This window comes from Xiphias gladius, chromosome 3, assembly GCF_016859285.1.
Source record: "Xiphias gladius isolate SHS-SW01 ecotype Sanya breed wild chromosome 3, ASM1685928v1, whole genome shotgun sequence".
Taxonomy (NCBI): Eukaryota; Metazoa; Chordata; class Actinopteri; order Istiophoriformes; family Xiphiidae; genus Xiphias; species Xiphias gladius.
The window spans coordinates 21,714,630-21,733,775 of record NC_053402.1 but is presented as its reverse complement, the minus strand read 5'-3'; the positions used below and the strand labels follow the sequence as shown (position 1 = coordinate 21,733,775).

General features: G+C 39.5%; 3 protein-coding genes and 1 long non-coding RNA gene across 10 annotated transcripts; 1 reads left to right on the top strand and 3 right to left on the bottom strand.

Moving 5' to 3' along the window:
* Positions 1-117: 117 nt before the first annotated feature.
* elob (elongin B) lies at positions 118-4,123 on the bottom strand. 5 transcript variants are annotated; one of them, XM_040122846.1, is made up of 4 exons: positions 3,991-4,123; positions 2,341-2,475; positions 917-1,025; positions 118-715 (listed from the first exon to the last, which is right to left on the bottom strand). In XM_040122846.1, the coding sequence occupies exons 1-4, from the start codon at positions 3,991-3,993 to the stop codon at positions 603-605; spliced, it is 360 nt and encodes a 119-aa protein (XP_039978780.1). In that variant the 5' UTR covers positions 3,994-4,123; the 3' UTR covers positions 118-602. The 5 variants fall into 5 exon arrangements, with proteins under 5 accessions (XP_039978780.1, XP_039978796.1, XP_039978789.1 ...); XM_040122862.1 differs by having other exon boundaries at positions 3,953-4,003; XM_040122855.1 differs by lacking the exon at positions 3,991-4,123 and adding an exon at positions 3,890-3,982.
* On the top strand, positions 4,073-11,300 carry LOC120787184. The gene is made up of 3 exons (XR_005706876.1): positions 4,073-4,159; positions 4,948-5,266; positions 10,483-11,300. It is a non-coding gene; the product is annotated as an uncharacterized LOC120787184 (long non-coding RNA).
* Positions 5,153-13,404, bottom strand: zgc:153292 (uncharacterized protein LOC100003014 homolog). 3 transcript variants are annotated; one of them, XM_040122838.1, is made up of 12 exons: positions 13,018-13,404; positions 11,908-12,109; positions 11,640-11,672; positions 11,237-11,343; positions 9,691-9,799; positions 9,415-9,447; positions 9,271-9,303; positions 8,931-9,164; positions 8,246-8,349; positions 6,376-6,541; positions 6,217-6,279; positions 5,153-5,257 (listed from the first exon to the last, which is right to left on the bottom strand). In XM_040122838.1, exons 1-11 carry the CDS (start codon positions 13,080-13,082, stop codon positions 6,235-6,237), a joined length of 1,131 nt encoding a protein of 376 aa, XP_039978772.1. In that variant the 5' UTR covers positions 13,083-13,404; the 3' UTR covers positions 5,153-5,257; positions 6,217-6,234. The 3 variants fall into 3 exon arrangements, with proteins under 3 accessions (XP_039978772.1, XP_039978773.1, XP_039978771.1); XM_040122839.1 differs by having other exon boundaries at positions 5,163-5,241; XM_040122837.1 differs by lacking the exon at positions 5,153-5,257 and adding an exon at positions 5,676-5,970 and having other exon boundaries at positions 13,018-13,403.
* A 300-nt stretch (positions 13,405-13,704) lies between these two features.
* On the bottom strand, positions 13,705-18,015 carry rusf1 (RUS family member 1). Its single transcript, XM_040156062.1, has 14 exons — positions 17,677-18,015; positions 17,515-17,592; positions 17,308-17,422; positions 17,181-17,226; positions 17,013-17,045; positions 16,826-16,931; positions 15,944-16,045; positions 15,284-15,354; positions 14,708-14,892; positions 14,507-14,564; positions 14,355-14,419; positions 14,121-14,252; positions 13,959-14,024; positions 13,705-13,866 (listed from the first exon to the last, which is right to left on the bottom strand). The coding sequence occupies exons 1-14, from the start codon at positions 17,824-17,826 to the stop codon at positions 13,781-13,783; spliced, it is 1,293 nt and encodes a 430-aa protein (XP_040011996.1). The 5' UTR covers positions 17,827-18,015; the 3' UTR covers positions 13,705-13,780.
* Positions 18,016-19,146: the final 1,131 nt, after the last annotated feature.

The following is a 19,146-nucleotide window of genomic DNA, read 5'->3' as shown; positions in this document are numbered from 1 at the left end:
TTTATTTCAGATTCGTACTGTTCAAGAGTTCTTGAAATACAGATAGTAACTTATAAATTCACAAACTCCTAGCTATTGTCGCAACACATATCCAGGCCAAAGACCAAAAACATGTTAAATCCTAGTAATAGTTTAATAAGGAAACACACAAACATAAAAGCCTAAAAATGTCACACCTTACCAACTCCCACGTTTAAGCCAGCAAAATAAAAAACAAAAGTAAGGCAGCATTAGCCTTACCCCAAATAAAGACTAGATTTCATTAAATACGAGGTACAATTCTTTATGTTCAGCCTTTACCAATCCCATGGATGACTGACAGTGTCATGACAAGTCCGTCAGGTATCTCTGAAGGGTCTTGTGTGAAAGTAACAATTTAGCATGCTTTCTCCGATTTCAGGACAATGAACCACTTTGAAGCACCCGCCCTCACATTTACAACAAGGGGAATCCATGTTTGTAATTGTTTATACCCATCTGAAGGTAGGTAAGGTAAAACTCATCCGCTGAGGCATCACTTCCCAAAATTCAGCCCCTCCCTCCCCCCGTGCGTCCTCCCTCAGACCCCCCTGTGCATCCCTCTCCTTTCGCCGCCCCCTCCCTCACTGTACAGCCTGCTCGTTGGCTGTGCTGCCCGAGTCCTGGGGCTTCATGACGTCAGGGAGCTCAGGGGGAGTGGAGAAGGGCTCGACCCTCAGCTGCTCAAATGAATCATCTGGGAGAACGACAGAGCGAGGAAGTGACAACAGTGAAGAGAGAGAGAAGAGACACGAGGTAGAAAGTAAATCAAATCAAAGCTGAAAATTAGAGCTCCTAGAGTGTGGAACAAACCGTTGCATAAAATAAAAAGTGAATGACTGGTGCGATGACTACAACACTAACTGAAATGCAGGGCATGATCAAATGAACTACTTACCACCCAGACGGAAAGCTAATCCCACCGTGGCTGGGGCCTGAGGTCGGGCCGTTTGATTTGTGAAGCCACAATTGCCAAGAGTTTGACCGTCGTTAAGCAGCACGTCATCCTGGTGAAGAAAATGAACAAAGTAGTGTAGAGCCAGCTGTTCATTCACTACATTTTTATGTTTCATGGTACACAGTGCACACCAAGTTACCAATGCAGTAAGTTTTTGGGCAAGGTGAAATGGGCGAGGATTCATCGATTACACATGATGCAATCTCCTTAGAAGACTACTGTGTAAGTGTTTCTCTAAGCCAGAAAGTTTAAAATTGTATTCAGTGTCAGTTAAGTTTTAAGCTAAAGAAGCCTGTAACTGTTAAAGGATTCAGGTGAAAAGCGGTTAAAGTGGCGCATTTAGCTTTTTAACACTCTGCCAGTGATGGATGAAGTCCTCCATCACAGTATATGTAATTATAGTATATGTAATTTTAAATTGCAACATCAAAATATATATTATATCATTTATAAAATTTCTGGAAAATCAGTTGAGAAACTTGTTATGCATAAAATAATGAGCCAGGAATGTGTGTTTGTCTTGTAATCAATCTAGTGAACCTTACAAATCAACATACTGCATCACAGTAATGAAAAAAAATCATATCAAAATCCAATGTTACCATACGATAGTCCTGCTCACTGATTTGTAAAATTGCACACAAAAGGTCTAATACAACCAGAGGTATTAAACAGATAACTAATTCATAAATGGTATTATTGCTTAGTCTATAAAATGTTATAAAATGATAAAAGAGATCTTTAATTAGTTTGTTTTGTCTGACCAACACTCCAAAAGCTAAAAATATTCAATTTAATCTCATATAAGACAAAGAAAAGCAGACAATTCTCACATTTAAAAAGCCAAAACCAGGGAATATTTGGTATTTTAGCTTGAAAAAAAAAACTGACACAATTAACTTAAATACTAAATAATCAATCAACTAATCATTACAGCTCTGAATTGTATAGCTAATTTTAGGAGCCCCTACACTCTCATCAATCACACAGCACTTTAAGCAATAATGTGAATTCTAATATTGTTCTAAACTTATATGCACGTTACGCCAACAGTTGGGTGTGAACAACAGCAACAACAAACCAAGAAGCTGTTTGCTATATATATATGGTCCAGTAAATGGTAATTTCACTAATCATACACCACACAATGGAACAGTGCAGTTTTGAGGAACAAGTCACTAAAGGTCAGTTTTATATGACTGATTGATCAAAGTTTGTCTCTTAAAGTGTCTTGGTAATTTATAAATAATTGATAATGTGCATCGTGTTTTGCTTTCAGTGTTTGCAGATCATTTATTGGCTGAAACAACCCTGCAATCAGAGGTAATTTCGCACTGAAAGAGTTTTCAGGTAATTTATTGCACCTTATAAAGCCTCTGATCTTCGGGCGGCCTCTTTAAAATGCCTTCCACAATGCGCTTCAGTTCATAGACCGTGGTAGACTCTTTGGCATCTGTGAAGATGGTCGTCTTGTGACGTCGAATCATTAGAAACACATCCTGAAGTGAGATCAAGTGACAGAGGAAAGAGTGGAAATGAGACACTGATTATAACAAAGAATATTCACATCAGAAAAACTTCAATGTTGACCTTGTAAATGCTACTGTGTCTAACATGATGCTGTAAACTTGTGGAGGCACATTTCACCCTGAAACAACTCATTAATGTCAGGGCAGTTTAAACAGATTCTTCCAAAGCTAGAAAAACAAACAAGATGTGCTGCTGCTAGGATGACCTCCCATTGTCTATTTCAAATTCATATGCCCTTCTAATAAATAAAGCTCAATGTAGTGTAAAGAAAAATATCTCTATGGTAAAAACCAACAACCTCTGCCATCACCAGATAGAAGTTTATCATTTGTAAATACTGATCAATTGAAGCAAAAGCATGAGGGTAGTGTGCAAATTACTGTGTGTAACTTACTGTGTGTGGGTTTTGATCAAAATAAGTGGCTCAGTACAATTACCACTGAGTCGCCAAACGTAAGGGGATTCCCAATCAACCCCCTAACACAAAATTCCTAATAAATTTGTTGAGTGCAGTGGGAATATCTCAAGATAATGCGGACCAAAAATATGACTAATGTTACAGTCAACTCAAACTCTTACGGTACAAGGACAATTTATCGATGCAGTTAAGTTTCAAATGTAATTACTAACTACTACTGGCAAAAGTTAAAGCAAATCAGATCGTAGATAACTGTGTGTTCGTGAACTGCCTGTACTAGCCAGGTTATACAAGGTGTGTGGCAGCGGTAGTAGTGAAGCCGGCACTGACAGCAGTTTAGTGAGTTGGTTGATGAACATCGCAGCGTGCCTCCTTAACGTTACACCAATCTCGACACCTTGGCGTTTAAAGACCCACGGTGCAGCAGCTAGTAGCTAGCGTCATGGCGAGATAGCTTAGCTGTGGCAATTAGCCAAAGACAGCCGTTAGCCAACTGTAACCTACAGTATCTTCCTCAATGAGTGGGACATGGAAACTCTGGGCCCCTCAAGCTACCAAGTACTTAACACCAGTTAAGCGTAAAAATCGCTGACTTTAACTGTTCACACTACCCAAGCTTTGAAGCCCAAGTTGTTTCACAGATGATAACGTTAGCCGAGCTACAGCAGCTAATGACAACTTTAGCTAGTTAGCTTCCTCACGGTTAGCCAGCCATTTGTTAAACACCAAAGTTTGTTGGATGAGGTTGTCACTTGTCCAAAAAAAATGCCCTTTTATCTGGACCCATCTCCGCTAACCTTGCTATCGACTCGAGCACTGTAATGCCATGTCCAGCTGAGCTGGTATGTTGACGTTAATCAACGAAGTGAAGCTAACCCACGTTAGCAAGGGTTAGCTAAACAAAGGCATCAGCTTTTGGATGGTCACTTTTTGTGACAAGCATTATTCAGCTATTGACAGCGCACCTTTCAACGCCCAGAGAAGGATAAAATGACTACTAAAAATTAGGGTTTGGCAAGTCAACAGACCGTTAAATTATGAGGTGTTATCTGTTATCCTCACTCACCATTTCTTGCGGTTGGCTGCACACAGAAAAAAAAAAAAACGCCTCCACTGCACAGCGACAGCAGTGAGATCACAGCGGCGTCAGACAGAGACAGCTGCGGCTCCACGATCAGCCATCAGGGGGCAGTGCTGGGCTTCATTCAGCCACTCAATGGAACTGTAACGTTAAGGTACTGTCTGTAGTCAATAACATACTGTGATGGGGTTTTTCTTTGTTTGTTTTTTAAATCCATGTTGTAAATTGAGAATTTTTTTCTGCTATGGAGAAAAATTATAGAAAAAAACCAAGAACGTTGATGTGTTTTCAGTACTTTTTTTTTTTTTTTAACTAAAACTACTTTTAAAAAATGCCTGTGGTTGAAAGCACACCCTCTGAATTATGATACTCACTACTCACTATAATAACTTACAGCACAATATACACTTATATTTATTTATCTATTCAACCCTTCTTTAAACACAAAGTGTCTTGAGATACATTATTTCTTTTGCAAGAGAGACCTGGCCAACATGGCAACGTGAAATAAGGGTCAGACAAGAACATTTACAACGATGACATATAAGACAAGAAAACCGGCCCTGAGAGATACAACTTGAACTATTTAAAACAATTACATTCCTCACGAAGCTCTGAATGTGATGCTCCAATGTTTTATTGTAAGAAAATGTAGTTTTAGCAAAAAAACTCTTGGGACATGGCTTATTAATCTAGATGATCTGTTCTGATGGCTGTTAGAAAGATGAGAGTATTTCAGTAAGCATGGTTTTAAAGATAAAAAAGATGTGTATAAAAATCTTCCTCTGTATTTTTAGTTAGGTCCATCCAGTTAAACTTGCTCAAATTACAATGATGTGTTCTTGTTCCAACATTCAAAATAACCTGCACAATTCAACAAAGAATGTATTTGTCAATTTATTAAGGTTTCTCATGGAGCTTCATGCCTCCATTTTGATTCAGCAGCAGCACAGTTCATCTGAGAGATTCATCTTTATAAACCTCATCATGGCCCCCCTCCCTGGAGAAGCAAACAGTTGTGTGTCTTTTCACCAGCTGGGTCTTTTGTGTGAGAGGACTTCATTTCCTCCTCGCTGCCTGTCAGCTGCTGTCAGGCAGAGAGTGGGACAGCTGAACCCGCAGCAGCTGAGAGACACCTACAGATCAGGCGAGGTGTCACAAGTTGCCTGGGATCACATTTTGTCCTTCTCTCATGACGCTTACGATATTGTGGTTTGGTTGGCTGTTCAGCAGCGGCTACAAAGATGTGAAACTGAACAAGGTAAACATTCATACACTATAGTCACACAATTTTAAATAATTATTGTTGGAAAAAATGACATTATGTTTAGAATTTATTATAGTCGTCCATTTAAAGAGTGCATCTGACACTTTTGGAGGAAAGATGCCACATTACTGTAGTAGTTTGCACTCAAAACAAGTCATGTTGCTGACAATATGTGCTGCGGACAAAACACAAAACACATTCAACATGTTGAATGCACATTGATTACACAGGAATATTTTTCTCTCAATTTTCATGACTTTCGAAAGCAAGTTTATTGACATGTTTTACATTTTATAGACAAAAGCAACAACAATATCAACAACTGATATACAATTTTACATCCAAAAATATGATACAAAACTGAACTGAAAATGACCTTCTACTGAGTCGATGGACCAAAAAAAAAAAAAAAAAGTCAAAGCCAAAACATTTTTTGGACTTAATAGGCTGAGAATTTCAATAAGTCCTGTAGAAGGTGCTACAGACATGTTGCAGTTTCATCTCCAATATCTGTACAGTCAGCAAAGTCCTCATCCTGATCAAACTACCAGGGTTCCCATGTTCCCATGTTATGGCCATGAAGTAAAGCACAATAAGCATTTTTGCACGACAATCCTCGACTTCCACGGCCGGAAAATATTCTTCCTCCCTGTTAGCTGATAAAAATCGAGCCCGCTTTGGTTTCCACTTTCATTGAACTGCAAAATAATAATACTGAGTGAGACAACTTGTACATTACTGTGACATGGCCGGTTTGTAAAATTTCCTGATATTCTCAAACTTCTCTGAGATTGTTCTCAAATTCACTGACTTTCTCTTTTCTGAAAACACCTCTAAAAATGCCAAGATATTCCACAAATTCTACGACCACAGAAAAATGTAGAGTTATTATATTAGAGTAAGGTATGTACTTGCACACAAAACCTTGAAATATATTCACTTACCCAATAAACCTGGAACATCTATCTAACCACGAAAGCACTCTCTCGGATCTTGGAATAAGCATACTGTGGAACAGAGAGGTGAGAACACTGGAGTCATTTTACAGTTTCTATAGAGACAAAGTGTCATCAAAACTCAAAATATTCAAAACCTAGACTTACATTCAGTCCTCTAGGGGATTGGACAGGCTCCAGTCCTCTGCAGCAGAGCACTGAAAAAGGCCTCTCCTTGGTCTTTGAATGCTCTTTGAAACACAGACTGAAGACCTTGGCAGGCAGGTAGACATCCCAGTCAGCTGCGTGCTCTTCTATTAGATCACTTACCATCCTGTTGGGAAGCAGCAATTCAAAAAAGTTACAGCATTCACATAAGGCATGATGAGAGATCATCCGGTTGCAGGAGTTTTCCTTAAAAGCATGTAGCAATTTAAAACCAGTAGAATACACTTCACAGAAGAACAATGATGTACCCTGCATCTCTGGGCCAGTTTCTTGGTTTACTGTATTTTTCATATTTCTGTGGCTCACAGACCAACATTTCGTCAGTTTGGAGCTGGGAGATGCATCAGTGCAATACTGATTTAGTAATGCGAGAATAAATATTGTCTGGGTTTTTGACATTTGTAATTGTGATACAGCTCAAGTCTGTCTTTTCCTGCTAAATTAGTTTTATATGATACGATTTCCAGGCTGCTGTAGCTAAAGTAATACACTTTTTGGGTCATAAAAATCGAGATTACAAATTATATTTTGTCTCCAGTAACAGTCCTGTTAATGTGACACATAGGGCTCAATTTGAAAAACACCAGATCAAACAAGACTGCAGGTGTGGGACAGAGATTGCCAATCATCCCAAAGCACACATTTTATTACAGTTTAATGAGACAGTAAAATAGTCTGCAAAATGTTAATAGCAATAAATACTGAACTTGTCATGACATTCAAGAAGCACTATAAAGTATACAACAAAACTGAGTACACTCCTGGTCAGTATCACCAATTCATTTGAAAAAAAAATGTTTTATGACTAATTAAACTATAACGAAAAGGTCCATATTTAAGAACCGACTATGACAAAAGTCAGTACACCCTTCATTAGTGAGATTCCATTCTTTCATTTTTGTAATATTTTGTATGTCTGCCTTTATTATTGACGACAGATTCGATCGTCCAGGGCCTGGATGATACCAGTCTAACACAAATCTGTGGAGAGATGTTCTTCCATTCTTCACGGATGATTCTTTTCAGCTGCTCTTTGTTGGAGGGGTTTTGTTGCTCCATCTTCCGCTTTAAAATGCTTCAGTGGTGTTCTACTGGGTTCAAGTCAGGAGACATACAGGTCATAGTTTTCACTTCTTTCTTCTTTAAAAACTAGGCCAGGTCCACACCATAAATGCTGGACTCCATCTGATCCAAATACATTTATTTTGGTTTAATCTGACCAAATAATGTGCTGCCAACATTCATCAGGCCTCTTTTCATGTTCTTTGGCAGTTTCATCTCACAGTTTTGTGGCATCTTGTGAGCAGTGGTTTTCTGCTCAGACGCCGTCTGTAGAGGTTGACTTCATGTAATGTCCTTCACACTGTGTGATCGGTCACTGAACCACCAAGTCCAAAAGCCCTTATCCGTCTGCTTTTCAATGCAAAGTTTTGTAAAGAGCGAAATGTGCGGGGCCTCGTTTTTTCAGGACAGGCCACTGGTGGACCTCGGCTTATGTTCAGGAGCCTACTGATGCTCTTGTACCTTCTGCCATCTTTACGAAGCCTCACAATCTGGTTTCTTACTTGTTCAGGCAGTTCCTTACCACGTGGAGACATGTTGCATTAGACACAACCCAGGGCAAGACTGAGAAAGCTTTGGTGTTCACAGGTTATTTTATGGCCCTGCTCATGCAATTAGTCTTAATTGCAACTGGCAGGTGTAATCGCTTTTTGTTGCACTGAGGTTGTATGCAGCTTGAAATCATTTGACATTTTACTGATATTGCAGAGGGATGTACTCAGTTTTGCTGTGTGCTGTGAATACACACCTGTCAATCTGCTGCTGTGTGATCAAATCTGCAGTGCCGGTCTGCTGATGATAGACGACGAGAGCGATGGTGACCTTCAGCTGATCTTTTAGTTCTCTGTTGATCTAGCATGGAGATACATTCACACAGCACATCTATGTGAGACACTGGCCGATGAGGACACAATATTATAACAATACTTCATTGAAGTCTCACCACCTCTCCTGTAACTCTGCTGGTTTTCTCAGAGGGTTTCTTTCTTCGGTCTTTCTAAAAGCTGACACCTACAGTATCCCTGGAGTTTTCAGACAATATTCTCAGCAAAAGGGTGTCTGCTGTCACACCTGAGAGTAAAATCTGTATATTTATTTTAACCAAGATAAAATGAAAAAGGATTTTGTCCGCATTCAGCAACAACAAATCTCATGAGTCTTATGCTGTGTTCACATCATATGTGGTAGGTGGTAGAGATGGGAAAGATTCCCATGCTTACAACTTGTGAGCCTTTATGTCATCGGACGACTTGAGCCAATCGTATGACTGCAGAGTTGGTCTTGTGAGGGTCAAAAATACTGTGAATTGACAATACAGTACTAAAGTGATTAAATTCGGGTTCAGTCACCTTGAACAACAGACTTTGGCTGACGTGAGGCACAATCTAAGTTCTCCGTAACAATACGAGCGGTTCAGTCAGTCATACACTCACTTTGTGGACTATGTCATGAGGCAGTCTGGAGAGGATTCTGAGCGGGAATCCGAAGTGGACGATGATGTCCACGATGTGTTTTGCCAGGTGTGGAGGTAGGCACGACTGCATCGGCACAGCTTCCACCCACTTGGAGTAGTAATCTGTCACGGTCAAAATGTATTTGTGTCCATTCAATGTTTGGGGCAGGGGTCCTCTGACATCCAGACCAAGCCACTGCCATGGCTCTTTCACCTGCAATCAGAACATTATATCATATCACCATACAATTTTTTCCGGCAACATTCCAAGTTTTTTGTGTTTGCATTTAATATAGGTAAGCTATAGGCAATAGACCTACCTCTATCATGTTTTCAGGATCTTTACATTCTGTCTGTGAAAATTACAGAAGACCATTTGATTGAAATACATCACAATATACAGGTCAGAGTATAAAAGTTAAAAGGTTGTAATTTAAACGTTTAGAATCGCGTCGACTACTTACACTGAAATTGTCATCTGGAGCCCATTGAATATCCTGTTGGTGACAAATGGACAATGCTGATATGAATACGATATTACAGCATTTGATAATTAACTGCAATAATACATGTAAACATCTGACAACAAAAGGTGCTTTGATTTGCCCAAAGTCATACCATGATTGCCATAATTTAGAAAAAATACACATTTAGATGAATGAGATCAGTGTTATTTTAACACTGATGTAATATTCTCTACGTATGATATGTGATGCAATATATACAGTCATGCCGCTAACCTGTGGTACGCAGTAATCTCCATGGAAGAAGTGCGGAAATGACTCAATCTTCATCAGCCCTTCATCAACTATAATCCTCCATTTGTCAGACTTTTTTGAGTCTTTGTCTCTGATCATGAAAACAGAAAAGGTCAACATATTAAAGCGGAAACAATTCAAATGTTAATTAATCTGATTTAAAAAAAACAAACAAAAAAAAACTTAAAACTGCATCAACTAACACACAGTGAATGCGGGACATTTGTGGGCTGGAGGTCTGGGGCCCTGGGGCAATTGCTCGCTTTGCCCAGTTGGTAATCAAGCCTTGCTTTTGAGCATTTGCAGGAAAATGATTTTCACTACTGATTGAGCTGTTCATGATTTTCTTGATTAACCGATTAATCATTTGGTCTATAAAACATCACAATTTTCTAGAGCACAAGGCATCACATCTCATCAATAGTCTGAAAGCCAAAAATATCCAGTTTACTTGTTTTGAAACCAAGAAAAGTAGAGGATTCTCATATTTAGCAACCGGGAACCATCAAATGTTTGGCATTTCTGTGTAAAAAATGATTTCAACTATTAATCGTTTATTAAAATAGTCTTTCAATTGACAAATCACTGCAGCTCTGTCAGAGTTAGAGTGAAGTCACCACTTCTCAACTATACAGTCTATTAGTGTCACGCTCCCACAATCTCAGCAATCTCCTATGAACTGAATTTTTAGCTTGTAAATAACATATTGTCTTGGCCTTAACTGACTTAAAATACTTTATGGCATCCTTCACTTTCATTTTTTATCTTTTACAGGAGACTTTCACTCTCGGCTCTCATTTGCCCTCAGATGGGATCAGCTGCGTCAAAACCGAGGTCAGCATGAGATAAAGCCATGCACTTCCACAGAGGCATCCGGCATATCTGAAGCAGAGTTCACGTGGAAATCTCTGAGAAAGGAGTCACGGCCAAGCGCCTCCAGACAGTGCAGGCCTCGGGCAAAGTACGGCAGGAGACAGCTGGAGTCCTTCTCTACTGAGGAATCAACAAGCTTATTACGGGTCATCAGTAAAAACACGTAGATGCTGACTTCTCTGAATGACCAAAATGATGACATCTCCGTGTATTGCAAAAATCCTGAACGCAAACGCAGAAGTTGGCAACACACGTACTCCCACATATTCAGCATGAAGTGGACACTTTACAGATATCTTATTATCATTTCTTATAATCATACAGGTCAAACATCGGGGTCTCACCGGCCTCAGCATCAGAAATATACAACCACTAAATCATTTCAAGGTTACCACGGAATGTTTCTTTTTGCTCATTTGAACAGAGACAACAAAAATCCATGATGTGATGATTGATGACATGAAGGCGGAACTTGTAATTCATGGTCTATTACTGGTCTGAGATTTTATCCAAATGTAAACATGTGATGTTGTTCTTTGTGTACTGAGTAACCATCTGTTGTACTTTGTTTTGTCTTATGTGGAGTAAGCAAGTATTAAAAAAAACAGTGGAGGGGTAAGACAGTACAAAGCTTCTCTGTTTCAGAATTACATACCCTGCAGGCTCTTCTTCTGCCTGGCTGTTCTGGTAGTTTCGCCTCGATGTGGCGGGAGAGGCTGTCGGAGACTGAGCTGGACTCATCTGTGAGGCTTTACCATGTGGCTGAGTCCAGAACAGAAGGAAACAGCACACTGAATGTTAGGAAGCTTGTATGAATTGTGCTTATAAACTGTTATACTGACTCCATGGTGCTGAAGTGAAGAATAGCTTGAATAAAGACAGAACCTTGCGTTGCTGACATTGATTTTGAAACCCAATTTAAGTAAGCTCCATTTAAGAGAACAATGTTTTTCAAATTTAGGGAAAATGGACCAACATGCTTGTGAAAACAACCACGAATTAAATGACTACCGAATCACAGAATTTATCAATTAAATGTCAGTGTAGTTTTCGCTCACCTTGCATCTCTTATTTCTTGGTTTAATGGAAGCCTACATCAGGGAGACAGTGAAAATATTTGCATGAGACCTTTATTTTATTGAATTATCACAAACAGATGAAGAGGATTTTTAAGGAAGCCACTGGCCTATTAAAGAGCTTCGGAATCTACTGTCAAATACATTTGACCTGGGAGCAGTCTTGTTCTGAAATTACCTTTCCAACACAAAGGAGCAGATGATTTGTATTTTTAAATGGTCAACTGACGCTGAGTAACTTAATACAAACCTTCCTTTTCTGTTTGTCATCAGGGGATGAAAATCTGGTGGGAACTGCATCTTCTCTGAGTTTCACACATTTGCCTGTTCTGTCAATGTATTGCTCCTCAAAATGATTGATGCACAGCACAGAGAAGCGGGATGGAGTCCAGTCCTTCCATTTCATGTTGACAAGCCATTTCTTGAGTTTTCGGGGATTGTAAAGTGGAAACCTGTTGTAACACACAGCTTGTTAAAACAATACCAAACCCATGCCCTAACCCTAATATGCGCCATTCCCTCATGTGTGGAGGAAATACAATGTTGAACTCCATTTAGATATTACAAAATGTTGCCAATTTGTTCTCAGTAGTAATAATCTTTCATGGTAAATCATAACTCAAGGCTACTTCTAAAATGTTGTTATCTTACATTTGATATACACCACCCACTACAGTGTGGCCTGGTGTGTTGGGTGTAAAACAAATAGCAGAGTTGATTTTAACAGTACATAGAGCACAGTTTACCAGTAAAGAAGGCTGCGATAATTGCCAGATTATTGATTTTTGGACTTCAGTGTGATATTCTCTTATGTATACCGGGACTACCCCATCATCTGAGTGAGCTGCTCGCTCTGGAATAAAACAAAAAAACATCTTGTAAAACAATTTTGCAAAGTGAACGTGCTTTGTTATGCTTTGCATCTGAGTCCATTTCATCTTCTTTATGTCAGGCAGCCAAAACACATTTATTCTCTGCTCTGGGCGGGTATTATATATTTTTACTGCCCTGATCAATCATTCTGACCATCGAACCATTCCTGTTTTGTTTTTTTTCCTTCCTGGCAGTCTTTCTCCAAGTCTGATGAAAACAACAGTATTGTACCAGCAGCTACCTGCAGTCTGTCCTCCATCACCCAGGCTACACAAGTAAACTCAGCACATGCAGAGAAAATAAATTATTTAAGTCTGTCAGTATCTTCTTAAATTGGTTGTTACATAAAACGCCGAGACGAGCTGAAAAAATACTAATAAATAATGTTGATACTTATTTCTAACTTGACAATTGCTTCACAAATCTGCTAGCCAGCTAGCTTCCCTGGTTTTGGGTGACAAGTTATTAGAACATATTGAGTACTTACTTAAAAAACTTCACATCTGAATCGCTGGTGCTTTCACAGTTGTAGGCACATTTATACCTTCCCATTTTGTAAAAAATTTTGGCCAATTTACGACCAAACAAATTGATGTTGTTGTTAAGTTGTTTGAACGTACGGTCAGGTTAGCAATAATACAATGTATACATCCGATTAGAATTTTCAAAATAATAGCCTCAAAACATGTGTGAAAGGTTTCCGTTAACGACTGTGGAAATCTTATATACTTATATTGCATTCAGCAGTATAGACATATTTTTTTAATTTTATTATTAAACCCTAAAAGTAGATTCAACAGAAATTATCGTTTATAATCTCTAAACCCAATTACTGATTTTGCGCTATTACCCTACAGAATGTTGCTAACTTGACGCAACCTTTTCTTTATATCGTTTTTGGTTCTTCTTCGTGGCTTTTTAATTGGTTTGAAAGTTCAATACCGCCCCCGTCCTCACGCATTTATTTGTTTTATTTTGTTTTTTTCACAGTAAACAGCAAAAACAAGTCATTGAAATAATTTAAATAATGACATTTTCTCACTGATTCTCCAGTTTTGTATTTTTAATTAGCTGTCAAGAACAAAATCAGAATATTCATGTAAAAAATATTTTTTTCTCTACTTGCATCGTCCCTGTTGAGATTTGAACAAAGAATGAAACAAACAAGAGATTCTTAAAAATATCATTGTTTAATAAATGTTAAACAATGTGATATAAACAATGAGTATTAGCTGCAGATGCCAAACAGCTCAGCTGCTTTTAGATTTCCACTCGACCCTCCACTCATCCCAGTCCAGCAGAGTTCGTTTTATGTCCCATCCCGCAGCTTCCACACCTGGAAATTATAATAGCAATGATGCTATTGATAAAAAATACACAAGATAAGGCTGATTATCTATAGGTTAAAACCGTTTTGTGTGGGCCCACCTTTGAGAAATGGATTGAAAATTGTGTCCATCAGCTTGTGGCTCTCATGCACCATTTCCCAGTTACCTTGAAAAAAAAAAAGAATACAAGTTTGCAGTATTTAAAAAGAGTGTAAGCGTTAAGCAACTCTATTAATGTAAATGAACGGAGGTAAAGGCCCACTTTGCTGTTGTTGAGTAGGAGGCTCTGTGGAAGTTGGAGGGCTCAACGTGCTGCTGATCCACACAGCCTGGCACATCGCTCTGATTTCATCATGTACTGATGCTTCTGGCCCCAAACAAACGCATATGCACCCTGGGAGGAAAACGGCTGAGTCAAAAACATTCAACGTATTTAATATGGCTCTTAAACAAACTGTTATTCTGCGGAGAAAGAAGCCTTCTCAGGCTGACATACCGTTTCTCACACCTAAGAGGTAAGGCATGTTGTTTTCCTTCAAAGCCAACTGAAATTCCTCTGGGCTACAAAATAAATGTAAAAATGCATCTATTCAACTTTTATTTTGTGTAATTTTTCATCATACAAGGAAAAATGGTAGTTTAAATTACCTTTGCACAACTTCCTGTAGCCTCACTCCAAGTTTGATTGGCACGGTTTTCTTAAACTCTGGACAAAAAAAACAAACAAACAGAAGGTTTCCTCATTTTCAGTCCACAGAATCATCACATTACAACTGTGTCTCAATTCCACTACATTAGGAAACCTGGAATAGCCAAGAAAACTCATTAAATTTATGATTTTTCTTTTACCCAAGAAAACTGGCTCTCTCTGATTGGCCTCTAGTGGACTCAGGGTCCGTTTGTCTTTCAGGTATTGCTGCAAAACAATTGAAAGCCGTGCCTCATTGAAGGTTTCCATGACAACCGAACGCACAGCCTTGTAATTGGCAAAGAGGTGGAGGACAGTGAAGAGGAAGAAGAGGCTGAGAGTCAGTCTGAAGGGGAGACAGCGAGAATTAAAATGGAGTTTCATGACATTAAAGACACAACAGTCTCCTCAAATAATAAAACAATGTAAGTTCTTTGTGATTTCAAGTTCAAGTTAATGGTCGTCTGTATATGGACCACCGGAATCCACAGAATTAAATTCTGTGGATTCTGTGGGAAATGTGAAAAATGTCATACACAGGCTGTTATAGGCTGAAGTGCAACAGTATACAGTATTAGTATTGCACCTTCAGAATGGTAGATAATCACAGAGTTACATAAATCTATACTGAGTGAGGTCTCGACAGTTAATGTTGACAGTTCATGATTTAGTCAGCCTCCCTGAGCAAGATTATTTTGATAACTTATATACAGTATGTCAGATACAACACCACTTACACTGGGTTATTAGTGACGAGGGGAATGAGTATCAAACTGATCAGCAGTCCAGCCAAATTCACTAAAGTCTCCTGTGGAAAATAAAAGGCATGTTTCGATGACTTTGGGGATTTCTTTAAAGAGTTATTATCAATTAAAACTTAGAAACCTGCAGTTCTAAAACAGCTGTCACCACGGGCCTTTTTAACAGCATTAAGACATGTCATAGCTGAAAATTAATTAAATGGATGCTTTGGTTTCAGGGTCCTGGTTTTGTGAGTGCTGGCTCGCTGTCACACTTAAACAGAACAGAGCCATCGTCAATATTATTAATAACACCTGTCTGTGCTTTTTCTACTATGACATGTCAAAATGTCTGCTGTGAAAAAAAGCCTAGTGTACTTCTTTATGTATAATGGAATATGACACAGCACCATACTATATATAAAAAGGTATTTGCCCTCATAATTGCCATCATATTATCTTTTACTACTTTTTCCTGGTATGATAAACAGAGAAGAATGAACATGAACATGAACGGGTCTTTGAACTGTACCACAACTGTACAGAATGTTGTTTACAAGATATCACTGTTCACTGTGGACTGCTGCATGAAAAACAGAATCAGACAAAAGTCAAAGGTTACCAAAAAGAAAAAAGAAAAAAAATCCAAAAAAGTACCTGGCTGCCATCTTTGGCAGAGATGTCCGCCATGTTGTCTCTGCGAGCCTGATGAACAGTCAGAGCAGCTCTGGTCGCTCCGCCTGCCACTCCAACAATGGACTGGAGAAGACAAACACACGTAGCAGTGCCAAGTTCAGCCGGTGTTTATTCTGCTGACTGTATTGTTCAGGAATCCTAAATCCTAATCCTAAATTGATGAAGTGTTTATTCAATCAAAAGAAAATTTGCCAATTTTAATTTTGATAATCGTCTAATTCCACCTTTAGAAATGCTTTAGAAAGTCTGATTTCTCGTCTCCATTTCATATCATAGCTGGATGTGTAGCCTGGTTCCACACCTGTGAATCGCCACCCAATTCTCTGATTTGTGTCAGATTCAAAATAGTGATAATATTAATTGAGGAAGGTGATACAAAATGTCCAATTAATTAAGTCCATTTATCAGGCCTCAAAGTTCAGGTCAGTGGTTTCCAAACTTTTCGTCTTGCAAACTACAATGTCTACAGGTCGCAGGTTGCCTGCATCACTGCATCACTGGCTGGTGGCCTGTTCAGCCGAAGAGTGATTTTCCCTTCTCAGACTGTTTTATTGGAATTCTTTAGGGAACTTAACATGTAAAACTATCCAGTTATTCATGAGCAAAAAACACTGATTAGAAAAAAGACAGAAAAATAAACACACACAGTAGTAGTAGTAAAATTTTTCTGCTTTCTGATTATGGTTACTCCCGACCATTCAGATTTAAGGAAACAGGACATGAGTTGCGCATGGAGGGTCATTTTTAACCTACTAAAATACACATACAAAAAGCTCTAAACCTAAGGTTCACTTACATATTTACTGACTATGTATTTCTTAAGTTATTTAAAGTTACACTTACCTTGAATATCCCTGCAGTACACGCAATCAAGGTGAAGCAAGCAGGAAAGTATGGAGCCAATATCTCCATGAACATGGCGATGTCGTTGAGAACATCGGCAAAAAGCCTGGTAAGACATTTTGAAAAAAGGACTAAATGTTTAGACTCATCAAGTCTTCAAAATGTAGTGCCTGTACATAGTGCATACCTCCATTTTTTGGCCTCGGAGTCCAGTTTACTCCTGTGGCAGAGACAAAGAAATTGATCATAAGGAAGAATTTCCATGAGTGAAATAGGAGCGTGAATAAAAGAGAAAAAAATGAGAAGCTCCCTAAAGTTTTATTGAACTGAATAAAAGGCACAAATGTGAGCCAACCCTTTCCGCCAGGCAAAGAGGATTCTTCCCAACATGCCAGTTCCATCTGCAGGGGGAAAACAATATTTCACAAGTTGCACTGACTGAGTAATGTCATTTTATTGTGTTTTTTTTTTTAAAGGATCACCTCTTAATAACCAGGTGACTGTGGCCGCAGCCACTGTCGCCTCTTGGTTTCCAACACCGACTCCTTTGAGAGAGGCCTGAGTGGCCAGAGTCCCTGTCAGGGAGCTGCAGAAAGCCTGCGAGAGAGAGAGAGAAGCGTGTGAATGGCGAGTTTCAGTCTGATGGGGATGGCAATGATCTCCATGGCTTTGGTTTTCCGCCACTCTACCTGCACCGTATCCCAAAACTGGTACTGCAGGTAGTCGTCGCTGACGCTCTCTGGGTAGCCTTGAGGCAGAAACACACTCTGAAATTAAATGTTAAAATGTCAGGCTGATGAGAGTGCACGAACAGCCAATGATGCTACATGGAAAACGTAGTAACTCCATACTTTAAAAACTCCAACAACAGAGTTTCCTCTTGATTCCCCTTCACTGCAATCCCTCCTCCTCTCCACCACTTCACCCTTTGCAAAATACCTCCAGGACCCTGCACTGCCGTATCTCTCTGTGGCCAGAACCACAGCGCTATCGTTCTCCATTTAGGCTGCTAGATGGGTGGTGGCCAAACTAACAAACTGAACGACACTGCGGTTTGTGGAAATCCACTGGAATATTACTTAACCAAGGCTCATTTCGGCCGCACAGACGTTTTGAGGCACCCAGCCGACGAGTCGTGTTTTCTTTGTGGTGCTTCCGTGTTTATCTCCGCGTCACAGTTTGGGGATTCCTCATTGGTTGGAGCGAGAGTTTGAGGCGGGGAGATATTTTCCTATAATGTAAAAAAAAAAAAAAAAAAGAGCGCCACTACAAACCACTTTTGAATATTACAAAGATTCAGCACAGGTTTATTATTGTTTCTAACGGCGAGACTGCAGTTGTATCTCCAGTCAGGTGCCGAGTAAAAACAGATATAAAAATAACAAGCATAAAAATATAAAATGGACCATAAAGATAACGCTATAAAAGGAAGAAACATGGGGTCACAGAACAGAAAACGTAAAATTAAATTTAAATAAATAAAAACACAAAGATTAAAAAAAAAACTCAAACAGAAGTTTAAAAAAAAAAAAGAAATAAACTAGGCAGGTATCATGTTTGTTAGCGTGCTAACAATTGCTAATTATGTACAACCGAGGCCGATGGGGATCTCCTTCATTTTCTATTTATGTGGTCATAAACAAAAGTGTCCGAAGAATTGAAATGTCGAGCCGATGGCGGCGCAATATGAAATTTAGGGGATCGCAAAAAGTTGTAACAACTCATACTCTGGGCACCGTGGATGCCTGGACCCAAGCTCCCCGAGGCTGAGGCCGAACGTCCACCACTCTGGACTCGGGGGCTCGAGCTGAGGCGTCGAGGACCTCGGTCGTACGCGCCGTGACGTCCCGTCAACGTCCTCACGTCAAGCCTGCGAGGGCGGGAGACCTCAAGGCTTTATAAAGGTAGGTCGATAGGTCGTCCGGGCATTTGGATTCATGGTGACGCCAGAGGAGAAGTGAGAGGATCACCAAGGTCACCGGGGTTCATCCTCAGGGGACCGCGAGCGTGTATCAGGAAAGGCGAGTTTATCGGTGCAGCAATACGAACTGCCGTAAAAAACATTAAAACCAGTTGTGAAAGAAACACAAGGCAATATGAAAAAGTCTGTATAAAAAGACACGCAAATAAAAGTACATAAAAATGTGTCAGATTTAATGACAATCCATTCAGCAGCGTTTGAGATATTTAAGTCTGGATGAAAGTAACCAACCCACCGACTGATATTGCCATCCTTAGTCATGCCGCTATAAATACCATTACACACAACTAACACTGTGGCCGTGTACCAGCTCTTACAGCTTTCACCAGCAGGTCTACTG